General features: G+C 35.9%; 2 protein-coding genes and 3 pseudogenes across 2 annotated transcripts; 3 read left to right on the forward strand and 2 right to left on the reverse strand.

Moving 5' to 3' along the window:
- The first annotated feature begins 3,049 nt into the window (after positions 1-3,049).
- On the forward strand, positions 3,050-3,902 carry LOC146955566 (uncharacterized; annotated as a pseudogene).
- A 1,733-nt stretch (positions 3,903-5,635) lies between these two features.
- On the reverse strand, positions 5,636-6,378 carry LOC146955567 (F-box/kelch-repeat protein At3g23880-like; annotated as a pseudogene).
- A 3,844-nt stretch (positions 6,379-10,222) lies between these two features.
- LOC146955568 (uncharacterized) lies at positions 10,223-11,415 on the forward strand. Its single transcript, XM_085748753.1, has 5 exons — positions 10,223-10,438; positions 10,608-10,681; positions 10,759-10,851; positions 11,015-11,129; positions 11,341-11,415. The coding sequence occupies exons 1-5, from the start codon at positions 10,223-10,225 to the stop codon at positions 11,413-11,415; spliced, it is 573 nt and encodes a 190-aa protein (XP_085604879.1).
- A 282-nt stretch (positions 11,416-11,697) lies between these two features.
- On the forward strand, positions 11,698-14,501 carry LOC146955569 (uncharacterized; annotated as a pseudogene).
- Positions 14,502-20,150: 5,649 nt separating this feature from the next.
- LOC146955570 (uncharacterized) lies at positions 20,151-22,720 on the reverse strand. The gene is made up of 2 exons (XM_085748763.1): positions 20,919-22,720; positions 20,151-20,232 (listed from the first exon to the last, which is right to left on the reverse strand). The coding sequence occupies exons 1-2, from the start codon at positions 22,718-22,720 to the stop codon at positions 20,151-20,153; spliced, it is 1,884 nt and encodes a 627-aa protein (XP_085604889.1).
- Positions 22,721-23,148: the final 428 nt, after the last annotated feature.

A 23,148-nucleotide genomic window follows, 5' to 3' on the forward strand; every position in this document is an offset into this window, starting at 1 on the left:
GCTTTAACCGCACCTGTTCAAGTCGAGAAGAGCTAATAAAAAGGAGGGGTATATTTCAATTAGAATTGGAGTTCGTCCGCAACTTCACAATAAACAACAGGGGTAACGTGTACTTATTGTTTTAGTTTTCAATTTTTTATATTTTGTTTTGGAGGGGTATTATTGGATTGAGATTTTAAAAGATAAGTATTGTATGAAAAAGTGCAGTGAATTTTAAAAGACTATTAAGATTTGGAATAAAAAAAAAAAAGACTTTGATATTTTTAATTGAATACACAAGATTTATTTATATTTCACTCTTTTTTGTTAATTTCTTTTTTTCACAGGAAGCAATTACACCCTAGCATTGAATGAATATTCAGATTTAACTTTAGATGAGATGGTCCATTGCACCGATATTCCACCACTTGATCCTTTTGACACGTTCATCATGAGTTCGTCAGGTGGTGGAATATCGGTGCAATGGACCATCTCATCTAAAGTTAAATCTGAATATTCATTCAATGCTAGGGTGTAATTGCTTCCTGCGAAAAAAAGAAATTAACAAAAAAAAGTGAAATATAAATAAATATTGTGTATTCAATTAAAAATATCAAAGTCTTTTTTTTTATTCCAAATCTTAATAGTCTTTTAAAATTCACTGCACTTTTTCATACGAAACTTATCTTTTAAAATTTTAATCCAATAATACCCCTCCAAAACAAAATATAAAAAATTGAAAACTAAAACAATAACTACATGTTACCCCTGTTGTTTATTGTGAAGTTGCGGACGAACTCCAGTTCTAATTGAAATATACCCCTCCTTTTTATTAGCTCTTCTCGGCTTGAATATGTGCGGTTAAAACGCACCATCCAATTCTTAAATTCTTTATTTATCTCCGAAGCCGACACCACTCCCATGGCTATAAATATCATAATTAGTACAACCTTCATATTGAAGAAGAAGAAAGAGAGGTTTTGTGTTTTATTGTAAGAAGAACAGGGGATGATATGAGGTAAAGGTAAAGGGTTTTTATAGGGAATGAGATGAGATTATAATCTGAGAAGGAAGAAAAAAGATTTTTTTCTTCACCCCCACTTTTCCAATGATTTTTTTTTTAAAATATGAAGAAAAAGGATTGGAAATTAGTTTTTTTTTTTAAATCTGGAAATAAATGCTTGAAAATTAAAATATGAAAAAAAAAATAAAAAATTATATAATCTCAAAATTTATAAGGTCGAAAACCAAAACTACCCATATGTATGAATAATAATCTTACTAACATGATAACGATGGATGCGCCTCCTGAAAGGGGCTTGGTGGACGATGTGTGGCATAAGCATGCTCCGCTTAAGGTGTCGTTGTTCGTGTGGAAACCACTTCGCGATCGGTTGCCAACGAAAAATAATCTGTTACGTCGACAAGTATTACATACGGATGACATAGCTTGTGTGGGAGGGTGCGGCTTACCTGAGACTGCCGAACACCTTCTGCTTGGCTGTGAAATTTTTAGCAGCGTGTGGGTTGCGGTTCTACAGTGGCTTCACTTATCTTTCGTCGCTCATGTGGGGTGTCGAGACCATTATCTTTAGTTTGGGCATTTGACTGGGTTACCACATTTTTCACATTCATTTTTACAGATAATATGGCTGGCTTGTGCTTGGACCAGTTGGAAGGAGAGAAACAATCACATTTTTAATCAGAAGGCTACGCCAATTAACAATATATGAGACAGTGTGAAATTACTTTCATTCCAGTGTTAAAGGCTAATTTACATTATTTTGCTTTCAGCTACCACGACTGGTGGCAACAACCTATGTCTTGTATGGGTATTTTGATGTAATCTTCATGTTGTTTTTGTTTATACTTCTGGTGATCGTTATTGTGTCACCAATGATCTGACATTGTATCTCTCTTGAGTGATTCTCTTTTGCACGCCTTGTGGTAATCACTTGTAGTAATCTAATTCCATTTTGGCTTGTTAAAAAAAAAACATAATAAGTATTATTGAAACCATATGTAGTATACAACCCTAGCATATCATTGCTTCAAGTAACTGTTTAGGCTCGCCAATTATAATTTACCATGTCAAAGACCTAAGAAAAACAAATAGTAATTTATATTCACCCCAATTTATCAACAAAAACAAACATTGAATTAAAGATTGAGGGTGTTACAGATGTCAATTTCATCGATCGAGTACTGCATAAACACTGCCATGACTTGAACAGCTACTCTATCTTCTCCAGATCTTTCGGTTATTACTGTACCAACCTTGTAATCAAATCAAATGAAATCAATGGTTCTAGTGAAATATGAGCTATGTGGCTTCAATATTCTAAAATAGTTCTCTAACAAACTTCAATGTTATTGCCTGAAGGAGAAAGAATTGAGAATTGTAAACTTTCTAATGCAATGTTTTGGGAATATACATATGGTGCACATAATCAATCAGAAATTTTAGAGATAAATTTTAAGTGTGTAACTTGGATTGTGGTCAAACATGTATGTGGCTATGGACACCAATTTTGTTGAGAGATCACAATTCACTAACATTTTAAGTTTCATTTTCTGACAATGGCTTTTTAATTCCTTTGAATGCAATCTTAAGACCTTTTAACTTGTCCCTAGACATGGATGGATGCCTACCTCATAACATGCATGTTATACCTCATTTGAAAGAATTGAGGTCCTCTTCTTCTTCTTCTTCTTCTTCTTCTTCTTCTCAAGCAATTCAATTTTTTTCAGTCCACACTAATTAAATTCATGTGGCTCTAACAAAACTGTGGTTGCTCTGTGTATGGTCATTTTCTTTTTACATTAACTACCTATATGACTAGCTCAATTTATGTACATTAGAAGAAAATTAATCTAACAAACTAACTACTAACGTTTGTCTGTCGTTAAAAAAAAACTCAAATCTTACATAAAATTATTCAATGAATGTGTCACAAAAAATGTCTTTTTTTTAGCAGACAAAAAATGACTTTTTGTGACGTTCAACTTTTTATAGTTTATTCTGTTTTTTTTCCCTTTCTTTTAGTATTTTCCTTTGTGATAATTATATATGCATCCACATTGTATGTTCTGTTTCCTTATTATTAAATTTCTGATTTTCTGTTAATTTGTGTTAACTATTGCAGACAAATACCAATGAGTTCAGGTTAAGTTGACAAGAACCAATAGCCTTTAAGAGAATTTTAGACCTTCTGTGAAGGAACTCTCTAATCACAATCCACAACACCTTGAAGATGTCTCCACCTACACAGATGGTTTCAGTCCCTCATCACTAGACATTGAACAACAACAACGTGTATAACCATTTGGTTCAATAGGTGCTCCAGTTAGAATCCTAGTGTTAAGAATATGGACTATGCATGTCAATCGCCAAAAACACCACCAACTACTCGAACAACGCCATCAACAAATTGTTGAGGCAAAAAACCCTCTTGCATACTAGACCCTACTTACCCTTCACAAATCTCCTTAACCTTCTTCATTTACCTAGATGCTCGGCTTCATCTTTGCTCACAAATCCATCTACTATTTGCATGACAAACCCAACTCAAAATCCACCCAAATTTCTTAAGTCACTGAGTTTTCATGGAGACCTTCCCATAGGATCATCAGACAACACAAGCGGATCGTCGTTTTTGTATGATCCTCTATTTCCTTGAACTTTCGTCCACAACCTCCAGCTCTTAGGGAACTGTTTCAATCTATGCCTCGAGGAGATGGCATGCCAACCAACTAAAGGAATGGGAGTGCTGGAATTCAACGGGGTCACTGCTTCCGTTGGCAAAGGAAGAGGAGGAAAACCTACCCAAGATTTTGCAGTTGAGAAACAAAGGAGAGAGCATACCAGTTTGACTAAATTTCACTTCCTCTCCTTGCTTCATGCACAATTGGTTTCTAATTGATGGAGGAAGAGCAGAAACTAGAAAGCGAGCAAATGATAAGTCACAAACCTGTTTTACAGAGTAAAATTAGCAAATTTACTTGGTATGTCAACAACATTAAAGATGTGATATTTTAACGTATACAACTTGCTTCTTCTGCTCTGCAAGTTATTTGTCTCTACCAAATTTCCTATTCATTGAACATTGACAGGAAACTATTGCCATCAACATTTAATAGCAACCAATTAAAAGGGGGAAAGTAGAATATCTAAGAGAAGATGGACAACACAGCAAGCACGAAAACATCGCTCGTATTTTCTCCAATTTAACAGACACTAATGAAAGAATAAGAACATTGCACCCTCACGACAACATCAAGGGGCACTAAATAACAAGAGGAACATAAACAGAAGAAATCACAAGTTCAGGTCTCACATCTCATAGGTTACACTTAATATTCTTCATTAGGTTTCAGCAAGATTGTGAACACCCAGTGACAAAGATAAAAGGCATATTATTACTATGCATTTGTTAATCTCTCTTCAAAATACAAAAATTAATCAATGGATTTAATTACAGGTTTATGCTGGCAGGTCCAAATCCTCCCTGCACAATCTTGGCAAGTAAAATCATTAGCTTCCATTCCTTATCCAGCAATATGTTACTAGCTTTAACATCCATTATGCAAGTACTCCAATCCTCTAGCTGAAACCAATGCAATGTCACGTCTAATCCCCACACCATCTGAGGCTTCTTACATTTGGTAACAAGTGATAAACATTCAGTACACTACAAGCCAACAATTTGGAAATAGCAAATAAGAGAACAAATGTATTTGCTTGGACATTATGTTTTTAAATTTCTATTAACAATTTTCCTCTATCCAACTATGGAATATATATGAATATTATCGCGATTATTAAATTCTCCGTAAATTAATTTGAATTGTGGCGATTATTAAATTCTTAAGGATTAAAAGTAGAATTTGTAGACGGACTCGTTTCACTACTATCATGTTCATCATCAGAAAGTGTATCAGGTTAGGGATTCTGAAGCAAAATCCAACCAACAGTTATAACTCAAAAACAATAACGCTACAATTAAGAGAAGGCGTAAATCAATGAAAACCTGTTGATCCAGAAAGAAGAAAAAAAAAACACGAGAAAGCAAGGAAAAAGGCAAATAAAAAGCGGAGGGTTGAATACTGATTTCATTGACAATGACTTTAATTTTAGCTCCCAAAACAATAACAGATTAAAAAGAACATGCAGGAAAGCTAAATCAGAAGTAAGAAGTCTTGCAGATTAGTTAATTAAAAATTGTTGCCGCTTGCTGACTATTATAAGAATATCTTGTGATGAAGTGGGAAACACTAAAACAATTGAAGTCAGTATTGACATATTAATTTAGCATATGTATCAAGAAACATACAAGTGACTCGGCATAACTTCTAAATCCCGTCTCCAATCTTAGACAATCAAACCCTAAACCATTTAATGCAATATGTGATTGTGAATAATGTAAAATTTCAAAGCATTGTGAAGAACAAACAACTCTAACTAACAGAGAGATGAAAATGAAACAACAATTTCTCAAGGTGTAAATTTCATCCACCGTTAATTAACAACGAACCATGAAATAACTGGAAATTGAAAGGAGCATCAAGAAAGAAACATAAAAAATATAACATAATAGTTGGGATTGAGTCTAATACAGAAATGACATAGCACGAAATCTAAACTGTAGTATTAAAATTAAAGTGACACCAAACTCTCAACATAGACATTTGAATCTACAAAACTCCAGTCTTGAGTCTTGATATTCCTCGAAGTATCATTTTTGGAATCATAAACAACCCATTTCAATTTATCATCATCTTTGAAGTTGAGAAGCACATGGTTGTCGTCTTCAGAGATATAAATTACATTGGTATGACAGCGATATCCAAAGCTAGGAAGACGTAAGAGTTTAATCCAAGACTCTTCATTTCCGCATTCCTTCAAAAGCCAAACAACAAGAAACGTGTTGGAATGAAAAACTAAGCTCAAGCATTCCCTCAAGATGCCCAAATCAAGAGAAACAGGCATCGTTCCATAGTCAGGCTGTGAAATCTCTTTGTAAGACTCTTTCCCCAAATCAAGGGAAACAATGTTAAAAGAGTAACGACCAGACACATAAGAATATGCAAACCAATAAACCTTTCCCTTTACGATGGTTCCTCGTTCATCATCAGGAACCATAGAAGGGAAATGCTGAATCCTTCTCCATGAAGGTGTTTGTTTGTGAATTTGGGATTGTTTGAGATGAGAGAACTCCATGATTTGCAGACAGAGCGGAATCGGAGGAGGGATTTGACGGGGAGTCTGCAGAGGATTTCGACCACGAGATCAAACGGAAGTTCAGTTACCGGTGGCGGCTGCCTCTTGACTGGAAGTGTTAAGGTTCCAGTGGAGGTGGTTGGTCTCGGCTGCCTTGTGGTGGCGGTGGTTTCTTCCATCGGTTAAACGAATGTTGATTGAGGTTTGTTAAAAGTAGAGAATGAATTTTAGGGTTTTGCTGTGTCCATAATTTAAGCTTCAATTTAAACACAATATTTTTTTTTTTGGGCAAAAGTTTGGACCCTCAATATTCTTATGGTTTACTAGCGGAAAGACGGGCACTATCGTGCCCGTCTGTCCGCTCTTTCTACTGCGCTAACGCATGTGATTATTTTATTATGTTTGTTTGTATAATTTTGATTAAATTTTTAAATATTAATGGAAATTATTGATATATTGATTTATAAACAAAATATTGTCAAGTTATATAACAATTATTTATGAACTCAACATATTTTAGTTTGTCTGCATAAAAAATAAATAAAAAATAATGATTTTTTATTGTTTATTCTAATAGTAATTAGTAACATCATAACATAAATGTATAAATGATATTTTATGTAAAAGAAACATTGTTATGATTGTGATCAAAGAATGTCTTTAAAAACTATATTTTCGTAAAGTCTCCATCTTCTCCTTCTATTTTCCCTTCGTTAATGAGAACTTTTGTTGAATTTTGAGAAACTCCTCTCGATAAAGCTACATATAATTGACCATGACTGAAAACATGTCGTGGAAGATAGATTCCGACATTGGGTATGGTCTGCCCTTTAACATTAATTTTTGCTCACATTTGTTACTAATATTTTTTTAGAGGATTTAAAGTTCAATCTTTAACATAATATTTTGCTCACGTTTGTTACTAATATTTTTTTCCAAAGGATTTAAAGTTCAATCTTTAACATTATTTTTTGCTCACGTTTGTTACTAATATTTTTTTTAGAGTATTTAAAGTTTAATCTTTAACATTATTTTTTTCTCACGTTTGTTACTATTCTTTTTTTAGAGGATTTAAAGTCCAATCTTTAACATTATTTTTTGCTCACGTTTGTTACTAATCTTTTTTTTAGAGAATTTATAGTCCAATCTTTAACAATATTTTTTGCTCACATCTATTACTAATCTTTTTTTAGAGGATTTAAAGTCCAATCTTTAACAATATTTTTTGCTCACGTTTGTTACTAATTTTTTTTTAGAGGATTTAAATTCCAATATTTAACATTATTTTTTGCTCACGTTTGTTACTAATCTTTTTTTTAGAGGATTTAAAGTCCAATCTTTTCCATTATTTTTTTTACTCACGTTTGTTACAATTGATCAAAGACTAAGGATGAGTAATTTATATCAATAAAATAATATGGAATACTGTTTTTTGTGAAGGGATATGAAAATACTTGACAATCTTTGTCGGTTGTATTGAGGGGAACAACACAGATGTACAACATAAAAACGGCTGATAAAAAAGTAACATGAGTTGTTGTTTTGTGCTAGTTTTTTTGTGAGTTTGATCTTTGGTTAACAGAGATAAAAGAGGGTTAACGGTGACGATTAGTGACATGGATTACTAATCCACGTATTATTTTATAATTGACTATTTGTATTTAAAATTAAGGGTATTTTTGAAAAGAAAAGTCCAATCCAAAGGTGTGCTTATAGATAAAAAAAAAAAAAAAAAAACACACTATCATAGTTTGTATAAGCAATTATAAACCAACAAAGCCAAATAATTCTTAAAATTAATCGTAAATAATTTGAATCATAATCACTTATAAACCAGCAAAGTCAAATAATCGATAAAATTAATCAACTTTGATTAGTTGTAACATGAAAAAAAAAACTTACAGGTTAATTCTGAATTTTGATGCAGAGGCCGGAGAGAGGTTGAGAAAAACTAAACAATGCGGGAACGAACTATGAACTGTGAGAACCCTACTTATTAATATTTTTAATATAGTGCTAACAAATATTTTTCTAAAAGATTTTGAATCATAATATTTTGCTCACGTTTATTACTAATATTTTTATCAGATGATTTAAAGTCCAATTTTTAACATTATTTTTTTCTCATGTTTGTTACTAATCTTTTTTTTTTGTTCACGTTTGTTACTAATCTTTTATTAGAGGATTTAAAGTCTAATATTTAACATTATTTTTTGCTCATGTTTGTTACTAATATTTTTTTAGAGGATTTAAAGTTCAATCTTAAACAATATTTTTTACCCACGTTTGTTACTAATCTTTTTTTAGAGGATTTATAGTCCATTTAATATAGTGCTAACAAATCTTTTTCTAAAAGATTTTGAATCATAATATTTTGCTCACGTTTGTTACTAATATTTTTATCAGAGGATTTAAAGTCCAATTTTTAACATTATTTTTTGCTTAGTTTGTTACTAATCTTTTTTTTTTTTGCTTACATTTGTTACTAATCTTTTATTAGAGGATTTAAAGTCTAATCTTTAACATTATTTTTTGCTCATGTTTGTTACTAATTTTTTTTAGAGGATTTAAAGTCCAATCTTTAACAATATTTTTTGCTCACGTTTGTTACTAATTTTTTTTAGAGGATTTATAGTCTAATCCTCATCGGCTATTATTTTTGTTTAAAAAAAATTAAAAAAATCACAGACTCGTGAGAAATAAAGCAGGAAAAAACATAAACTTTGGATTATTTTTTTCATAAGTGATTATTGTTCAACTTTGATTTTCTCAAATTCCGATTCATTCATTCTTCTAACAAAAAAAGTAAAAACAAAGCTTGAATTGTAATGTTGGCGGAAAGTAAATTGCTCGAAGGATAAAACAGAAAGATATTCAATTCATGAAGTGGACCTTAAAGATATTCCAGTCAATGGTTTAGAAGTATGAATCAAGTTCGTGAGCCTTGGAACTTTCTAATTTTTTAGAGGTGATGAGATGTGATCAGAGGGTACTATGATGAATTCTGGATTGATTTGAATTCATGAGAAGAGACATAAAGAATGCAGATATAATTTTTAAACTTTTTGTGTGTTTGATCTGTTGTTAACGGTGGTAAAAGAAAGTTAACGGTGGTGATTAGTGACATTGATTATTAATCCACGTGTTATTTTATAATTGGCTATTTGTATTTAAAATTAAGGGTATTTTTGGAAAGAAAATTTCAACCCAAAAGTGTGCTGAAAGGGGTAGTTTTCTTTATATATAGTATAGATATCTGATTATTATTAATTTTATGATGATCCCTCAAAAAAAAAATTAATTTTATGATGATTAATACAAAGTCATTAACCTTCCATTCCTTGATCCTTCAAAAAAAAACCTTCCATTCCTTGTAATATTTATTTATTTATATTGTATTAAACAGTGTAACAGGTCTAAAGCATGGGTACTCCAAACATGGAGAAGTATCGGTACCGGGTACGCGTATGGTACTCGTAACTTAGTACCGAACCGTACCTATTTTTACTTGGTTATTTCGCCCTAGTTGGTGTAGCAAAAACGTAAGGGTGTTGAAAAAATAACCAAAATTATCTTGCTTTTGATGAAAATAGTAAAGGGGATGCACAAAAAAATAAAACTCTCAAGCAACATGATGATAGAAGTGTAGTAATAATTCACTTGAAAAATCTTTTTTTTGTTGTTTTATACCAACGTACCCGTACCTTCATTTTTTAAAATTCGTCGTATTACGTACCGGGTACCGTACCCGTACCTATGCATCATAGCAGGTAAGGTATTGCCACCAATCCTTAGTCACACTTCATCATTCTCATTCTGCGCTTTGCTTCATCATTCTCTATCTCTCTCCTAAGGTACGATTTAATACCTCTTTCTTTCCAATTCAATTATCATTTTCAACTTTTTCTCATTCCATTTACAACTAAGAAAAACATGCAAGAACAAAACAAAAACATAAGAGAAATCAATAAGAATAGAAGATAAAAAGGGATTGATTTGATCATATTCATTCATATCGATAGAATGAAGATGGAGAAAGGGAAATCAATCAGCGTGTCAAGCCCCGTCTACAGTGAAGAAAGTGATGATAAACAACAATTCCCCTCCGTCAAATTCTCTTCTCGTAACGCTTCTTCCAAATACGATTTCGTCAAGGTCAAAGTGTGGTTAGGTGATAATGCAGATCATTACTATGTTCTATCCCGATTTTTGCTATGTGGAATGTTAACTGTAACCAAGGTAATGCTCCTTTTCTATGAAGCACTAATACCAGACACGACAATGGACATTGACATGTCAACATGGATAAAATTTTGAGAAAATAACATAATTCAAAATTCAATGGAGTCACAAGTGTCGTGTTGGTACAATAAAGTGCATAACAAATCATAGCTTGTTGTTTTTTCATATTCCAAATCATGTAGCTATCAAAATTGCTCTCGAATTGAAGAAGCTTCTCATAAACAACAACCTTCTAGATGTGTATGTTATTCCCATCATCTTTTTGTGATGCTGGTTTTAAGTTAAATATTATCTTTCATTGTGCTTTTATGTTGCAGCTCTCAGTCCGACTTGGAAGCCAACCTATTTAAGCTTATGGAGCGGCGAGGATATGGAGAAGAGTACATAAATCGCTATAAGATGATGACAAGGTTTGCATACATTTGTAATATCTTTATTCAATCTAGACCTATCGTCTTCAAAAATATCTAAACATATTAAATCTGAGTCTGTCTGTACATACATACACGAATGTTTCGTATGTAAATTTTCTGCGTGTGTATGATTATGCTTCATTTCCATTTTCCTGCATAGGTTTCACCATCAAAGAGTTCCATTAGTAATCCTTGTCTGTGGAACTGCTTATGTTGGGAAGTCTACTATTGCAACCCAGCTTGCACAAAGGCTAAATTTGCCAAATGTGTTACAGGTAGGCATTGAATGTTTCTATTATATATGCATCTTCCCCTATCATATAAAGTAAATACTTCAAACTATCTAACCAGACCGAATTGTTTTCTTTTTTTTCCTTCTTTCTTCTAGTTAATTAACATGCACCTAATAGGAGTTATCTCTATACTTTATTTTGATGTTCTGTATATGCAAATGATTTTAACATTGTGGTTTTTTTATTCTGACAGACAGATATGGTTTACGAATTGTTACGCACATCAACAGAGTATGTCCTGAACTTCTTTATTTCACTCTCAAGTTGACTTATATTTTCGCGTCTACATAATAAACTACATACATCATTTATGTATTGAATGAATCTAAAAAGTGGATGATAAGCATCAGATGGTATACGAGGAAGCATAATAAGAAGAATGTAAATGATAATGATAACTCCACTATTAGCGTTACTCAATTAGTGGGGAATAATTCCACTAAAGGTGTAACTAACTCACCAGAGAATGGATGAGGAGGACAGGTGGCAGAGAGAGAAAGGGGGGTTTGAGTACTATATATGATGAGGGAATAATCACTAGGAGATAGGCATGAATTCTGTTAGCTATATTTTTCCTGGGAGACCCTAAGCAGCTCGAATTGCTTAGTTTAATTTTCTGCTTTTACGATTTCCAGTTTCAATCCATTGTAATCATTAGTTAGATCCCATTTGAACTCTAACTGGATTATTCATAAATAATATTTTCTATTTCCATCAGATTTTCACTGTTTCACTCATTATTCCCATTCTGATATTAAATTGAATCTTATCAATTTGGTATCAGAGCCTTGATTACGATCTCGCTAGTGGGTGGTAAGTACGAGAAAAATCATGGAGAACAGATTTGACGCAATTGAACAGAGAGTGAGCAACGTTGAAGCAACGGTGGAGCAGATTCGTCAATTGGCGTTGGAACAGCAAGCACGACCTCAGGTCACGGTGGAACAGATTCGCCAGCTCATCCAAGAGCAACCTGTTCGTCGTCACCGGCGACAAGGACGGAGAGGAAATCACAACGACAAAGAGGACGATTGGAGTGAGAACAGTACTGCGTCGTTGGGATCAAGACATCGACCCCAACGCGATGGTGGGAACCGATTGGGTGTCACCGTAATGAGGAGGAGATTGGAAATTCCGATATTCAAGGGAGTAGATGTGTATGGGTGGTTAGTACGTGTTGAACGTTATTTTCAGCTGAACGAAATACGCGTGCAAGACAAGGTGGATACAGTGGTGCTTGCATTAGAAGAGAAGGCTTTGAATTGGTTTCAATGGTGGGAAGAACAAACACCATTGCAAACCTGGGAGGAGTTTAAGATGGAAGTAATAAGAAGGTTTCAACCCGGATTGTTACAAAATACTTTGGGTCCATTGTTGAGCCTTAGACAAAGAAGTACGGTGATGGGATATAGGGACAAATTTGAAATGTTGGTAGCACCCCTGCGTAGAGAAGAAATCGGCATGCTTGAATCCATTTTTCTGAATGGGTTGAAGGAAGAGATTCAGGCTGAGATGAAGTTATATGAGAGTCGTGATCTAACTGATTTAATGGATCGCGCCTTGCTTATTGAGGAAAAGAACGAAGTGGTGATGCGAAGAGGGGTTTCTTGGAAGGATAAGGGGGTACTTCTAGATTCAAGGACCCTGGAGATTTCAGCGGTGTTAAGAGGGAAGGTGAGAAAGGAGGAACAGGGAACAATGATAAGTACAAAGGGAAGAGATTGGACCCTACAGAGCTAGAGGAGAGAAGTAAGAAGGGATTGTGTTTCAAATGTGGGGAAAAGTGTAACAGAGAGTACACTCAAGGGGTTCACTCTGAAAGAGGACATCGACTACACTTGCAAGTTCAAACACATGAGCTTGAGATTGTGTGAAGATAGCAGTGATGACGAGGAGTTAGAAGAGAAGTGATGAAGAGGAGTTAGAAGAGATAGTTAATGACGAAAGAATGGAAGCAGTAGTTGTTGAGGAATTGAGGACCTTGCAGTTGTCGTTACAAAGCAATGAAGGTTTCACTTCTAACAAATCATTTAAGGTCTAGGTGACAATTGGTGAGAGGCAGATGCTTATTTTGATTGACTCTGGGGCTACTAGTAATTTTATAGCCCAAGGTTAGTGGAGGAGATTGGGTTAAAATTGAGGGAGACACCTACTTATGTCATTGAAGTAGGAAATGGTGATAAGGTAAGAAAACAAGGAGTATGTGAAAACCTGCAATTCCAAATTCAAGGAGTTGAATTCACACAACATTTTTTCTTGATGGAGTTAGGAGGTTCAGAGATGGTGTTGGGAATGGACTGGTTAGCCAGCTTAGGAAAAATAGAAGCCAATTTTGGGAACTTATGTCTGAAGTGGGAGTTTGAAGGAAGGAAGTATAATATTCAAGGTGACCCGACTATGTGCACTAGGAAGTCATCTTGGAAGGCTATGATGAAAGCTCTGGCTGATGAAGGGCTTGGATTTTACATACAATCATTAGAAACTAAAAGTAATAAAGTAGGAAGGACCGAAGAACAAGCTCAATGGAAGGAAATCTTAGAAGAATTTGAAGAAGTTTTCAACATGCCCACATGTTTACCACCCATCAGAGAGCGTGATCACCCTATAATGCTCAAACCTGGAGCTACTATTCCAAATATCAGGCCTTATAGATACCCCTATTGTAACATCCTAGACTGCTTTTAGGATTGCCGACTAACCCCACAAACCAACACGAGTCTTTTCAGCGTGTTTTGTCCTCACTCGCACGCTTACCGGGAAACTTCCCAGTAGGTCACCCATCCCAAAATTGCTCCAAGTCAAGCACGCTTAACTGTGGAGTTCTTATGGAATGAGCTACCGAAAAGAAGATGCATCTTGTTGATATGGGTAGTACCTAACAATTCTTATAAGCCTTCCTTCAACCATGTAGTCCCATACCTACACGGCCTCTGGATCCCTCTCATTCCGATGTGATTCGGTTTCTCTTATTATCGTGGGGTCATCCTCACGGATAGTGCCCGTTCCAACTGGCGGGAACCTTTCGTATCCAACTGGCGGGATATCGAAAGCCACGACGTGGGTGTTACACCTATTATCAAAAAAAATGAAATTGAGAGGATTCTGAAGGAAATGATGCAAGCTGGAATAGTAAGACATAGCACCAGTCGCTATTCAAGTCCAGTTTTATTAGTCATAAAGAAGGATGGAGGATGGAGATTCTGCACCGACTACAGAGCTCTCAACAAGGTGACGGTTCCCAACAAATTCCCTATACTAGTAATTGATGAACTATTAGATGAATTAGGGAGAGCAATTATTTTTTCTAAGCTTGACTTGAAGTCTGGCTATCATCAAACTAGAATGAAGGAATGAGATATTGCTAAAACTGCTTTCAGGACACATGAAGGTCATTATGAGTATTTAGTTATGCCGTTTGGCCTAACTAATGCTCCCTCTACCTTCCAAGCATTGATGAATGAAGTGTTGAGGCCATACCTGAGGAGATTTGTGTTGGTATTTTTTGATGACATCCTTATCTATAGTAAAAGTGAGAAGGAACACCAGTTGTACTTGAGGACAATTCTGCAAGTAAAGTGCTCTTTTGCTCAAAAGGAAGTTGAATATCTAGGACATCTGATATCTGGTAAGGGTGTGTCAGCTGACCCAAAGAAGATAGAAGATATGCTCAAATGGCCATATCCTAAGGAACTGAAGGGTTTGAGAGGATTCCTAGGATTAACGGGGTATTACAGGAAATTCGTAAAGAATTACAGTAAGATAGCTCGGCCACTCACTCAATTACTGAAGAAGGACAATTTCTTGTGGAATAATGAAGCACAACAAGCATTTGACCAACTAAAACAGGCAATGACTACTGTGTCGGTACTAGCTATGCCAGATTTTGACAAAGAGTTTATAATAGAGACTGATCCTTCAGGAAAGGGAATAGGTTCGGTGTTGATGCAAGAAGGCAGACCAATAGCATACATGAGCCAAACCTTATCTGACAGTGCTCAAAGTAAGTCTGTGTATGAAAGAGAATTAATGGCAATTGTGATAGCCATTCAAAAATGGAGGCCATATCTGTTAGGGAGACATTTTCAAGTGCATACCAATCAGAAGAGCTTAAAATTTCTCACAGAACAGAGAGTGATGGGTGGAGACCAACAAAAGTGGATTGCTAAGCTAATAGGGTTTGATTTTGAGGTGAAGTACAAACCCGGGAATGAAAACAATGCAGCTGATGCTCTATCTAGAAAAATGATTTATGCTACAATCACTACTGTACAATGTGAAGCGTGGGAAGAGTTAGAAGAGGAAGTGCAGAATGATGGGAAACTGAAAGTTATGGTGCAAGCGTTGATAAGTGACCCTCTTGGTCACCCAAGGTACCAATTAAGGGGAGGGAGGTTGTACCATGAAGGAAGAGTAGTGATTCCTAAGAATTCACCTAGAATTGCTTGGTTTCTCCATGAGTTCCACGCTACTGCCGTAGGAGGTCATTCTAGATACCTTAGAACATATAAAAAAAATTCTGGAATTGTGTATTGGGAAGGCATGAGAAAGCAGATTAAGGATTATGTGCAAGCTTGTGAGGTGTGTCAGCAGAACAAGTATCAGACCTTGAGACCGGGGGGGGGGGGGGGGGGGGGTTACTACAACCTTTACCTATTCCTAAATAAATATGGGCTGACATATCCATGGATTTCATAGGGGGGCTACCTAAGGTGCAAGGCGCATATACCATTATGGTGGGGGTAGATAAGCTACACAGCTAAGGATATTGCTACTTTGTTCATAAGGGAAATAGTCAGATTACACGGGTTTCCTACTTCCATAGTTTCTTTAACACCTCGTTTTCTTGACATAAAAATTTCATAATAAATCATAGTATTTTCAATCATAAACGGAATTCTACACTTCTTAAAAATCGTAAAATTGAATGGATAACAATTTATCCTTCAAAATTATTCAACTTAATCTTTAAAACTACGCAGCGGAATTAGTTTAACATCATAAAAGTCTTTGGCACGTAAGCCTCATCATAAAAATCTCATAAAGTCTTTGTTCATCATTTATTTCATGAAAATTCAAAGCAATATGTAAGGAACAGAAAACTGTAGCATAATTCCCATCCTGTTACGTATATGAGCACCTAAAAACACATAGTGATGAGTCCACTCACGACCACGCCTATTTTTGATTACCTGCAAGTTACACATATGAAGGGCAACATTTTCAAGCAGAAGGGGTGAGATTTCATAAATAATAATATTAAGCATATATTTCATCAATTACATTTAACAACTTAACCTTTATCAATATATCATAATAACAATTATGTAAAATCATTGCATCATAATCATTCATCAACATAAGCATATAGCATCATATCATCACCATAGACAACTTCTTAATCGGCATCAACATCAACTTCATAAGACAACTTAACTCTTGACTCGACAAATGCAACTCGACTCGACTATGCAACTCTTATCATCTTAGATCATCTTGAATATGCAAATGCATGTGGTACCAATCCAGGGCATCAAGCCCTCAACATATTTGAGCGTAAAAAGGCTCCAGAGCATCAAACCCCCAACTCAATTGAGCAAAAGCTCCAGGGCATCAAGCCCTCAACGTGTTTGAGCAAGGCTCCAGGGCATCAAGCCCTCAACTTGAATGAGTATGCATGGACTCAACATCTTACATCTTAAACATCTTGAACATCTTATATGACTCCAATACTTTGGACGACATCTTACAACTTTACAACTTAGACCGACATATCGACTTTATGACATTAAAGGTCAACAACAGCAAAACAACAACATCTTCACACGACATTATCATAACTCATCAATCATAGACAACATCTTATATCATCATAGTTAACAACATATGCTTTAACACAACTTGGGCATAACAACTTGAATGGCATAAGCAACATGACGTTATACAACATACAATAATCACATAATATCTTCCAACCTATTAACAACAATAGCAACATATACATCAATCAATTAATTACATATCAAACCAAGTTAAATTCATCACAACATAGATTAAATACTTATAAACACCTTAATTAAACTCATAGAACTCAAGCTTTGAAGTTTGGAGACAATCTATAAGTTTTGGGTTAGTTTTCATAAAATTTCACTAAGACCTCCTTAGAGTATTTTCATCATATCTTAAGATCTAAAAATCATTTTCCAGCCAAACCAAAGCCACTAGAAAACTAACTCAATTATCTACAACTTTCATGTTTACACCAAAAGCCATTTTGGAACAGAAATGGGTGAAAAAGGCGCAAGAACGCAAAACAGGGGATGCTGTCAATCGGAGTACGATTTGGAAAATCGGAACACGATTTTCTGGGTCAAAATTAGCATTTTCATTCGTAAATAATCGGAGCACGATTTGGCACAGGCTGTTACGATTTTTACACCATTTTTCACCCCAAAAACCCAATTTTAAGTCACCCAAACCCCAAATTTGATAGGGAACATTGCCTATGATCATTCTAAGACATGGACATCAATTCAACACAGCAATTCATGGGAAATTCATGCACTTTCAACAATTAAATTCCTAATTCAAAGACCTAATTTCTCAAACAACAAAGCTATGAACAACAACATGAGATTAACCCTAATCCCCAAAACTCACAACCTACAACTTTTGTCAAACCCAATTTCAGAAAAACATACTTAAGATTAGAGAATATGAATCCCACCCTTACCTTAGATTGTCTTTCTGAAATCAAAAGCAGCGTTCTTCGTTCGTAGGGTTCTCTCTCTGAGTTCTCCTCTTTCTCCTCTTTCCCAAAAGCGTTTTAACGTAAAAACGTTTCTAACCTATTCCTCTTCTATTTATCTCTTCTTTCTATTCTCACTTATTTCTCTTCTCACAACTAAACTTTCTCAAATCACAACACAGCCCCACATTTTAATATTTATATTATTTTCAAATCTTATTTTATTAAATAATAAAATAAGTCACAACATCTCATAAAATCTCTAAAAATCATATAATTCACATAAATATTATAAATCACATAAATCTCATATAATTCACATATAAATCATATAAATCATACCGATCATACATAAATATATTCTAAAACTCATTAAAATAATTAAATAATCAAAACGGGCGTTACAACTCTCCCCAACTTATAGAATTTTCGTCCTCGAAAATTTACCTCTAGCAAACAACTCTGGATAAGACTCCAACATCTTACTCTTTAGCTCCCACATCAAGTTTTCGCCAGTCGCTCCGTCCCAAACGACTTTCACAAGGGGTATCTCTTTGCCTCTCAACTTCTTCACTTCACGACCTTTGATCCTCACTGGTAAGGTCTCAACCGTAAGGTTATCTCTAATTTGCACATCATCTCTTTGGATCACATGAGATGGATCCTGAACATACTTCCGAAGTTGCGACACATGAAACACATCATGCAAATTTGAAAGTTGCGGTGGTAAACCCACTCGGTAAGCCATCGTTCCAATTCTTTCTGATATCTGATATGGACCAATAAACTTCAGAGTCAACTTCTTTGACTTCAATGCACGACCCACACCGGTCATGGGAGTAACTCTCAAGAATACATGATCTCCTCTTGGAACTCAAGGTCTTTCCTACGCTTATCATGATAACTCTTTTGTCGACTCTGAGACGCTTTCATCTTTTCTTGAATCATCTTTACCTTCTCAGTAGTCTGTTGAACAATTTCTGGTCCTAAAACCACATTCTCACCTGACTCAAACCAACACAACGGAGTTCTGCACTTCCGACCATACAAAGCCTCGAATGGTGCCATTCCAATACTAGAATGATAGCTGTTATTGTACGTGAATTCTATCAACGGAAGATGACTATCCCAAGTTCCTCCTTGCTCAAGTACACAAACTCTCAACAAGTCTTCCAACGACTGAATCGTTCTTTCCGACTGACCATTTGTCTGAGGATGATAAGTTGAACTCAATCTCAACTTAGAACCTAAGGCCTCTTGCAAACTCTTCCAAAATCTAGAAGTAAATCTCGGATCTCTATCCGACACAATGCTCGAAGGAACACCATGCAGCTTCACTATATCTCGAATATAAATTTCTGCCAACTGAGCTATAGGAAAACTAATATTAATCAGAATAAAGTGAGCCGATTTCGTCAATCTATCAACAATCACCCAAATGGCATCATTCCTTTTAGGAGTATTGGGCAAACTCGTCACAAAATCCATGGATATACTATCCCATTTACACTCTAGCACATCTTAAGGTGTCATCAATCCAGCAGGTTTCTGATGCTCAACTTTCGACTTCTGACAAATCAAACAGGAATACAAAAACTGTGCCACATCACGTTTCAGTCCAGACCACCAGAACAACTTCTTCAAATCATGATACATCTTTGTAGCTCCCGGATGAATACTCAAGCTACTCCTATGACTCTCTTCAAGAATCATCTTCTTTATCTCATCATTGTCTGGAATACATATCCTACCTCGAAATCTCAACACGCCTTGATCATCGACCTTAAAGTCACTATCTTCAGTCTGATTGTCAGCAACCAACAAGTCCACAAACTTAACATCGACTTTCTGCGCTTCTTTAATACTTTTCAAGAAATCATAATCAATCTTCAGCATACACAGCTTAACACTCCGAGGTGACAATTCACACACCAAACTCAGGTCTCTAAATTGCTCTAGCAACTCAAACTCTTTAGCCATCATAGCAGACATATGTAAAGTCTTCCTACTTAAAGCGTCTGCAACTACATTAGCTTTACCCAGATGATAATTCAAACCAAAGTCATAATCTTTCAGCAATTCAAGCCACCTCCGCTGCCTCATATTCAATTCCTTCTGATCAAACAAGTACTTCAAGCTCTTGTGATCACTAAACACCTCAAATCTCGAACCATACAAGTAATGTCTCCAAATCTTAAGCACAAATACAACTGCAGCTAGTTCAAGATCATGAGTAGAATAATTTCGTTCATGAATTCTCAACTGCCTTGACGCATAAGCAACCACCTTTCTGCCTTGACGCATAAGCAACCACCTTTCCATCTTGCATAAGCACACCACCTAAGCCCAACTTGGACGCATCACAATACACCACAAAAGGTTCATTGGACTTCGGCAAAATTAAGATTGGAGCCGTCGTCAAACGCTTCTTCAATTCATTAAAACTATTCTCACACTGAGTATCCCACACAAAGGCCTTACCTTTACAAGTCAACTATGTTAACGGAAGTGCCAACTTAGAAAACCCCTCTATAAATCTTCTATAATAGCCAGCCAATCCCAAAAAGCTTCTAATCTCTGTAACTGACTTAGGAGTCTCCCATTGTGATACCGCTTCAACTTTAGACGGATCAACTGCAATACCACTACCAGAAATAACATGGCTAAGAAAACTTACCTCCTTCAACCAGAATTCACACTTTGACAATTTAGCATAAAGCTTCTTCTCTTTCAGCACTTGCAAGACAGTCTTCAAATGCTCAGCATGTTCTTCTTCAGTCTTAGACTAAATCAAAATATCGCCGATGAACACAACCACGAAGCGATCCAAAAATGCATGAAAAATGTGATTCATATACTCCATAAACACACCAGGTGCATTACTAACACCGAATGGCATCACCTTATATTCATAATGTCCATAACGCGTTCTAAAAGCCGTCTTCTGCATATCTTCATCTTTCACTTTAATCTGGTGATAACCCGATCTCAAGTCAATCTTGATAAACACACGTGCACCCACTAACTGATCCATCAAATCATCAATTCTTGGAAGTGGATATCTATTCTTTATAGTCACTTTATTCAACTGTCGATAATCGATGCACAGCCTCATACTCCCATCTTTCTTCTTCACTAGCAAAATCGGCGCTCCCCAAGGTGAAACACTCGGTCGTATAAACTTCTTATCAAGCAAATCCTCCAACTGTTTCTTCAACTCAGCCAACTCAGAAGCCGACATACGGTAAGGAGTCATAAACACAGGCTTCGTTCCCGAAATAAGATCAATTGAAAATTCAACTTCCCTCTCCGGTGGCACATCAGGAATTTCATCAGGAAAAACTTCAGGAAAATCGCGTACCACTTGTAGCTTATCAATCATTGCTTGATTCTCAAGAGACAGAGACGCCATCAATGAAAACATCAAAATTCCATCGCGTTCTAACTGTTTCAGCTGCTTGGTAGACAAAAACTCTGCTCCACTTTCTTCTTCAGCAGAAGAGAAATACACCGAGTTACTAAAACAATTGATGTGGACATGGTTGTACTCTAACCAGTTCATACCAAGAATTACATCCATTCCGCTCAAAGGTAGACAAACCAAATCGATTTCAAAATCTCGACCAAACATAGACAAATGACATCTTAAACAAACAAGAAAAGTGGTCACCGAACCCTTAGCTGGAGTTTCGACAACCATCTCTCCATTCATATCAGACATAGTAAGACCCAACTTAGAAGCACAATCAATAGCAATAAAACAATGCGTAGCACCAGTATCAATAATAGAAACTAGAGGAGTATTATCAATATAACAAGTACCTCTGATCAAGCGATCCTCATTCTCTGTCTGAGTACCAGTCAAAGCAAAAACTCTCCCAGTAGTCTTAGTCTTCTTCGGTTTCTTGCATTGAGACCCAATATGACCTTCTTCATTGCAATTAAAGCATACAACATCCTCATGCTTACACTCTGCAAACGAATGTCCTTTCTTGCCACAACGGAAACACCGTTTCTCATCCTTAGTACAAGGATTACTCTTATGGCCTTTCTCGCCACTAGTGAAGCAAACAATCTCAGCGGCAGCATCATTCTTTCTCGGCCTCTTCTCATCTTTAACTCTTCGTTTTCCTTTATCAGTAGGGGCACTGTAAGGCTTTGGACGACTTTGCTGACCCCTTCCTCTCTTCTCATTCACAATCATGTAATGAGCTCTAGTATCCTCTTCATAGATTTTGCAGCTGCTCACTAGTTCAGAAAAGTCACGGATCTGTTGATACCCAATGGCCCGCATGATGTCAGCACGCAAACCATTCTCAAACTTGATACACTTGGAAAACTCAGCATTCTCAGCGGTGTAGTGCTGGTAAAACTTAGCTAGCTCCGCAAATTTTGCAGCATACTCTGTCACAGTCATGTTACCTTGCTTCAGCTCAAGAAATTCAATCTCCTTTCTTCCGCGAACATCCTCCGAAAAATATCTGTTTAGAAACTCTCTCCTAAACACAGCCCAAGTAACGACCGCATCATCTTGCTCTAAGGTAGGTAGAAGACTCACCCACCAGTCATCAGCTTCCTCAGCCAACATGTGCGTAATAAAACACACCTTCTGATCGTCCGTACATTGCATAACACGGAAGACCCTCTCAATCTCTTTGAGCCACGTCTGAGCTCCATCGGGGTTGTACCTTCCTTTGAAAGTAGGGGGATGATTCCTTAGGAAAGTCTCCAACATTCTTACTTCAGCATTAGCACCAGCACCAGCATTAGGATGTTGCCCCACAGCTTCCAACGCAGCAGCAATAGCAGCATCATTTCTTCCAACCATCTTAGTTCTCTACACAACACACAACAATCAGAACAACATAATAATGGTATTCCAACTGTTAGACGACACTACTCGACTCAACTACTTGGCCGGACGGACCGACCTGCTCTGACACCAATTGTAACACCTTGTTTTCCCGACATAAAAATTTCATAATAAATCATAGTATTTTCAATCATAAACAGAATGCTACACTTCTTAAAAATCGTAAAATTGAATGGATAACAATTTATCCTTCAAAATTATTCAACTTAATCTTTAAAACTACGCAACGAAATTAGTTTAACATCATAAAAGTCTTTGGCACGCAGGCCTCATCATAAAAATCTCATAAAGTCTTTGTTCATCATTTATTTCATGAAAATTCAAAGCAATACGTAAGGAACAGAAAACTGTAGCATAATTCTCATCCCGTTACGTATCAGAGC

This window comes from Medicago sativa, chromosome 1 (genome assembly GCF_051527215.1).
Source record: "Medicago sativa cultivar Bolivia chromosome 1, Bolivia_mono, whole genome shotgun sequence".
NCBI lineage: Eukaryota > Viridiplantae > Streptophyta > Magnoliopsida > Fabales > Fabaceae > Medicago > Medicago sativa.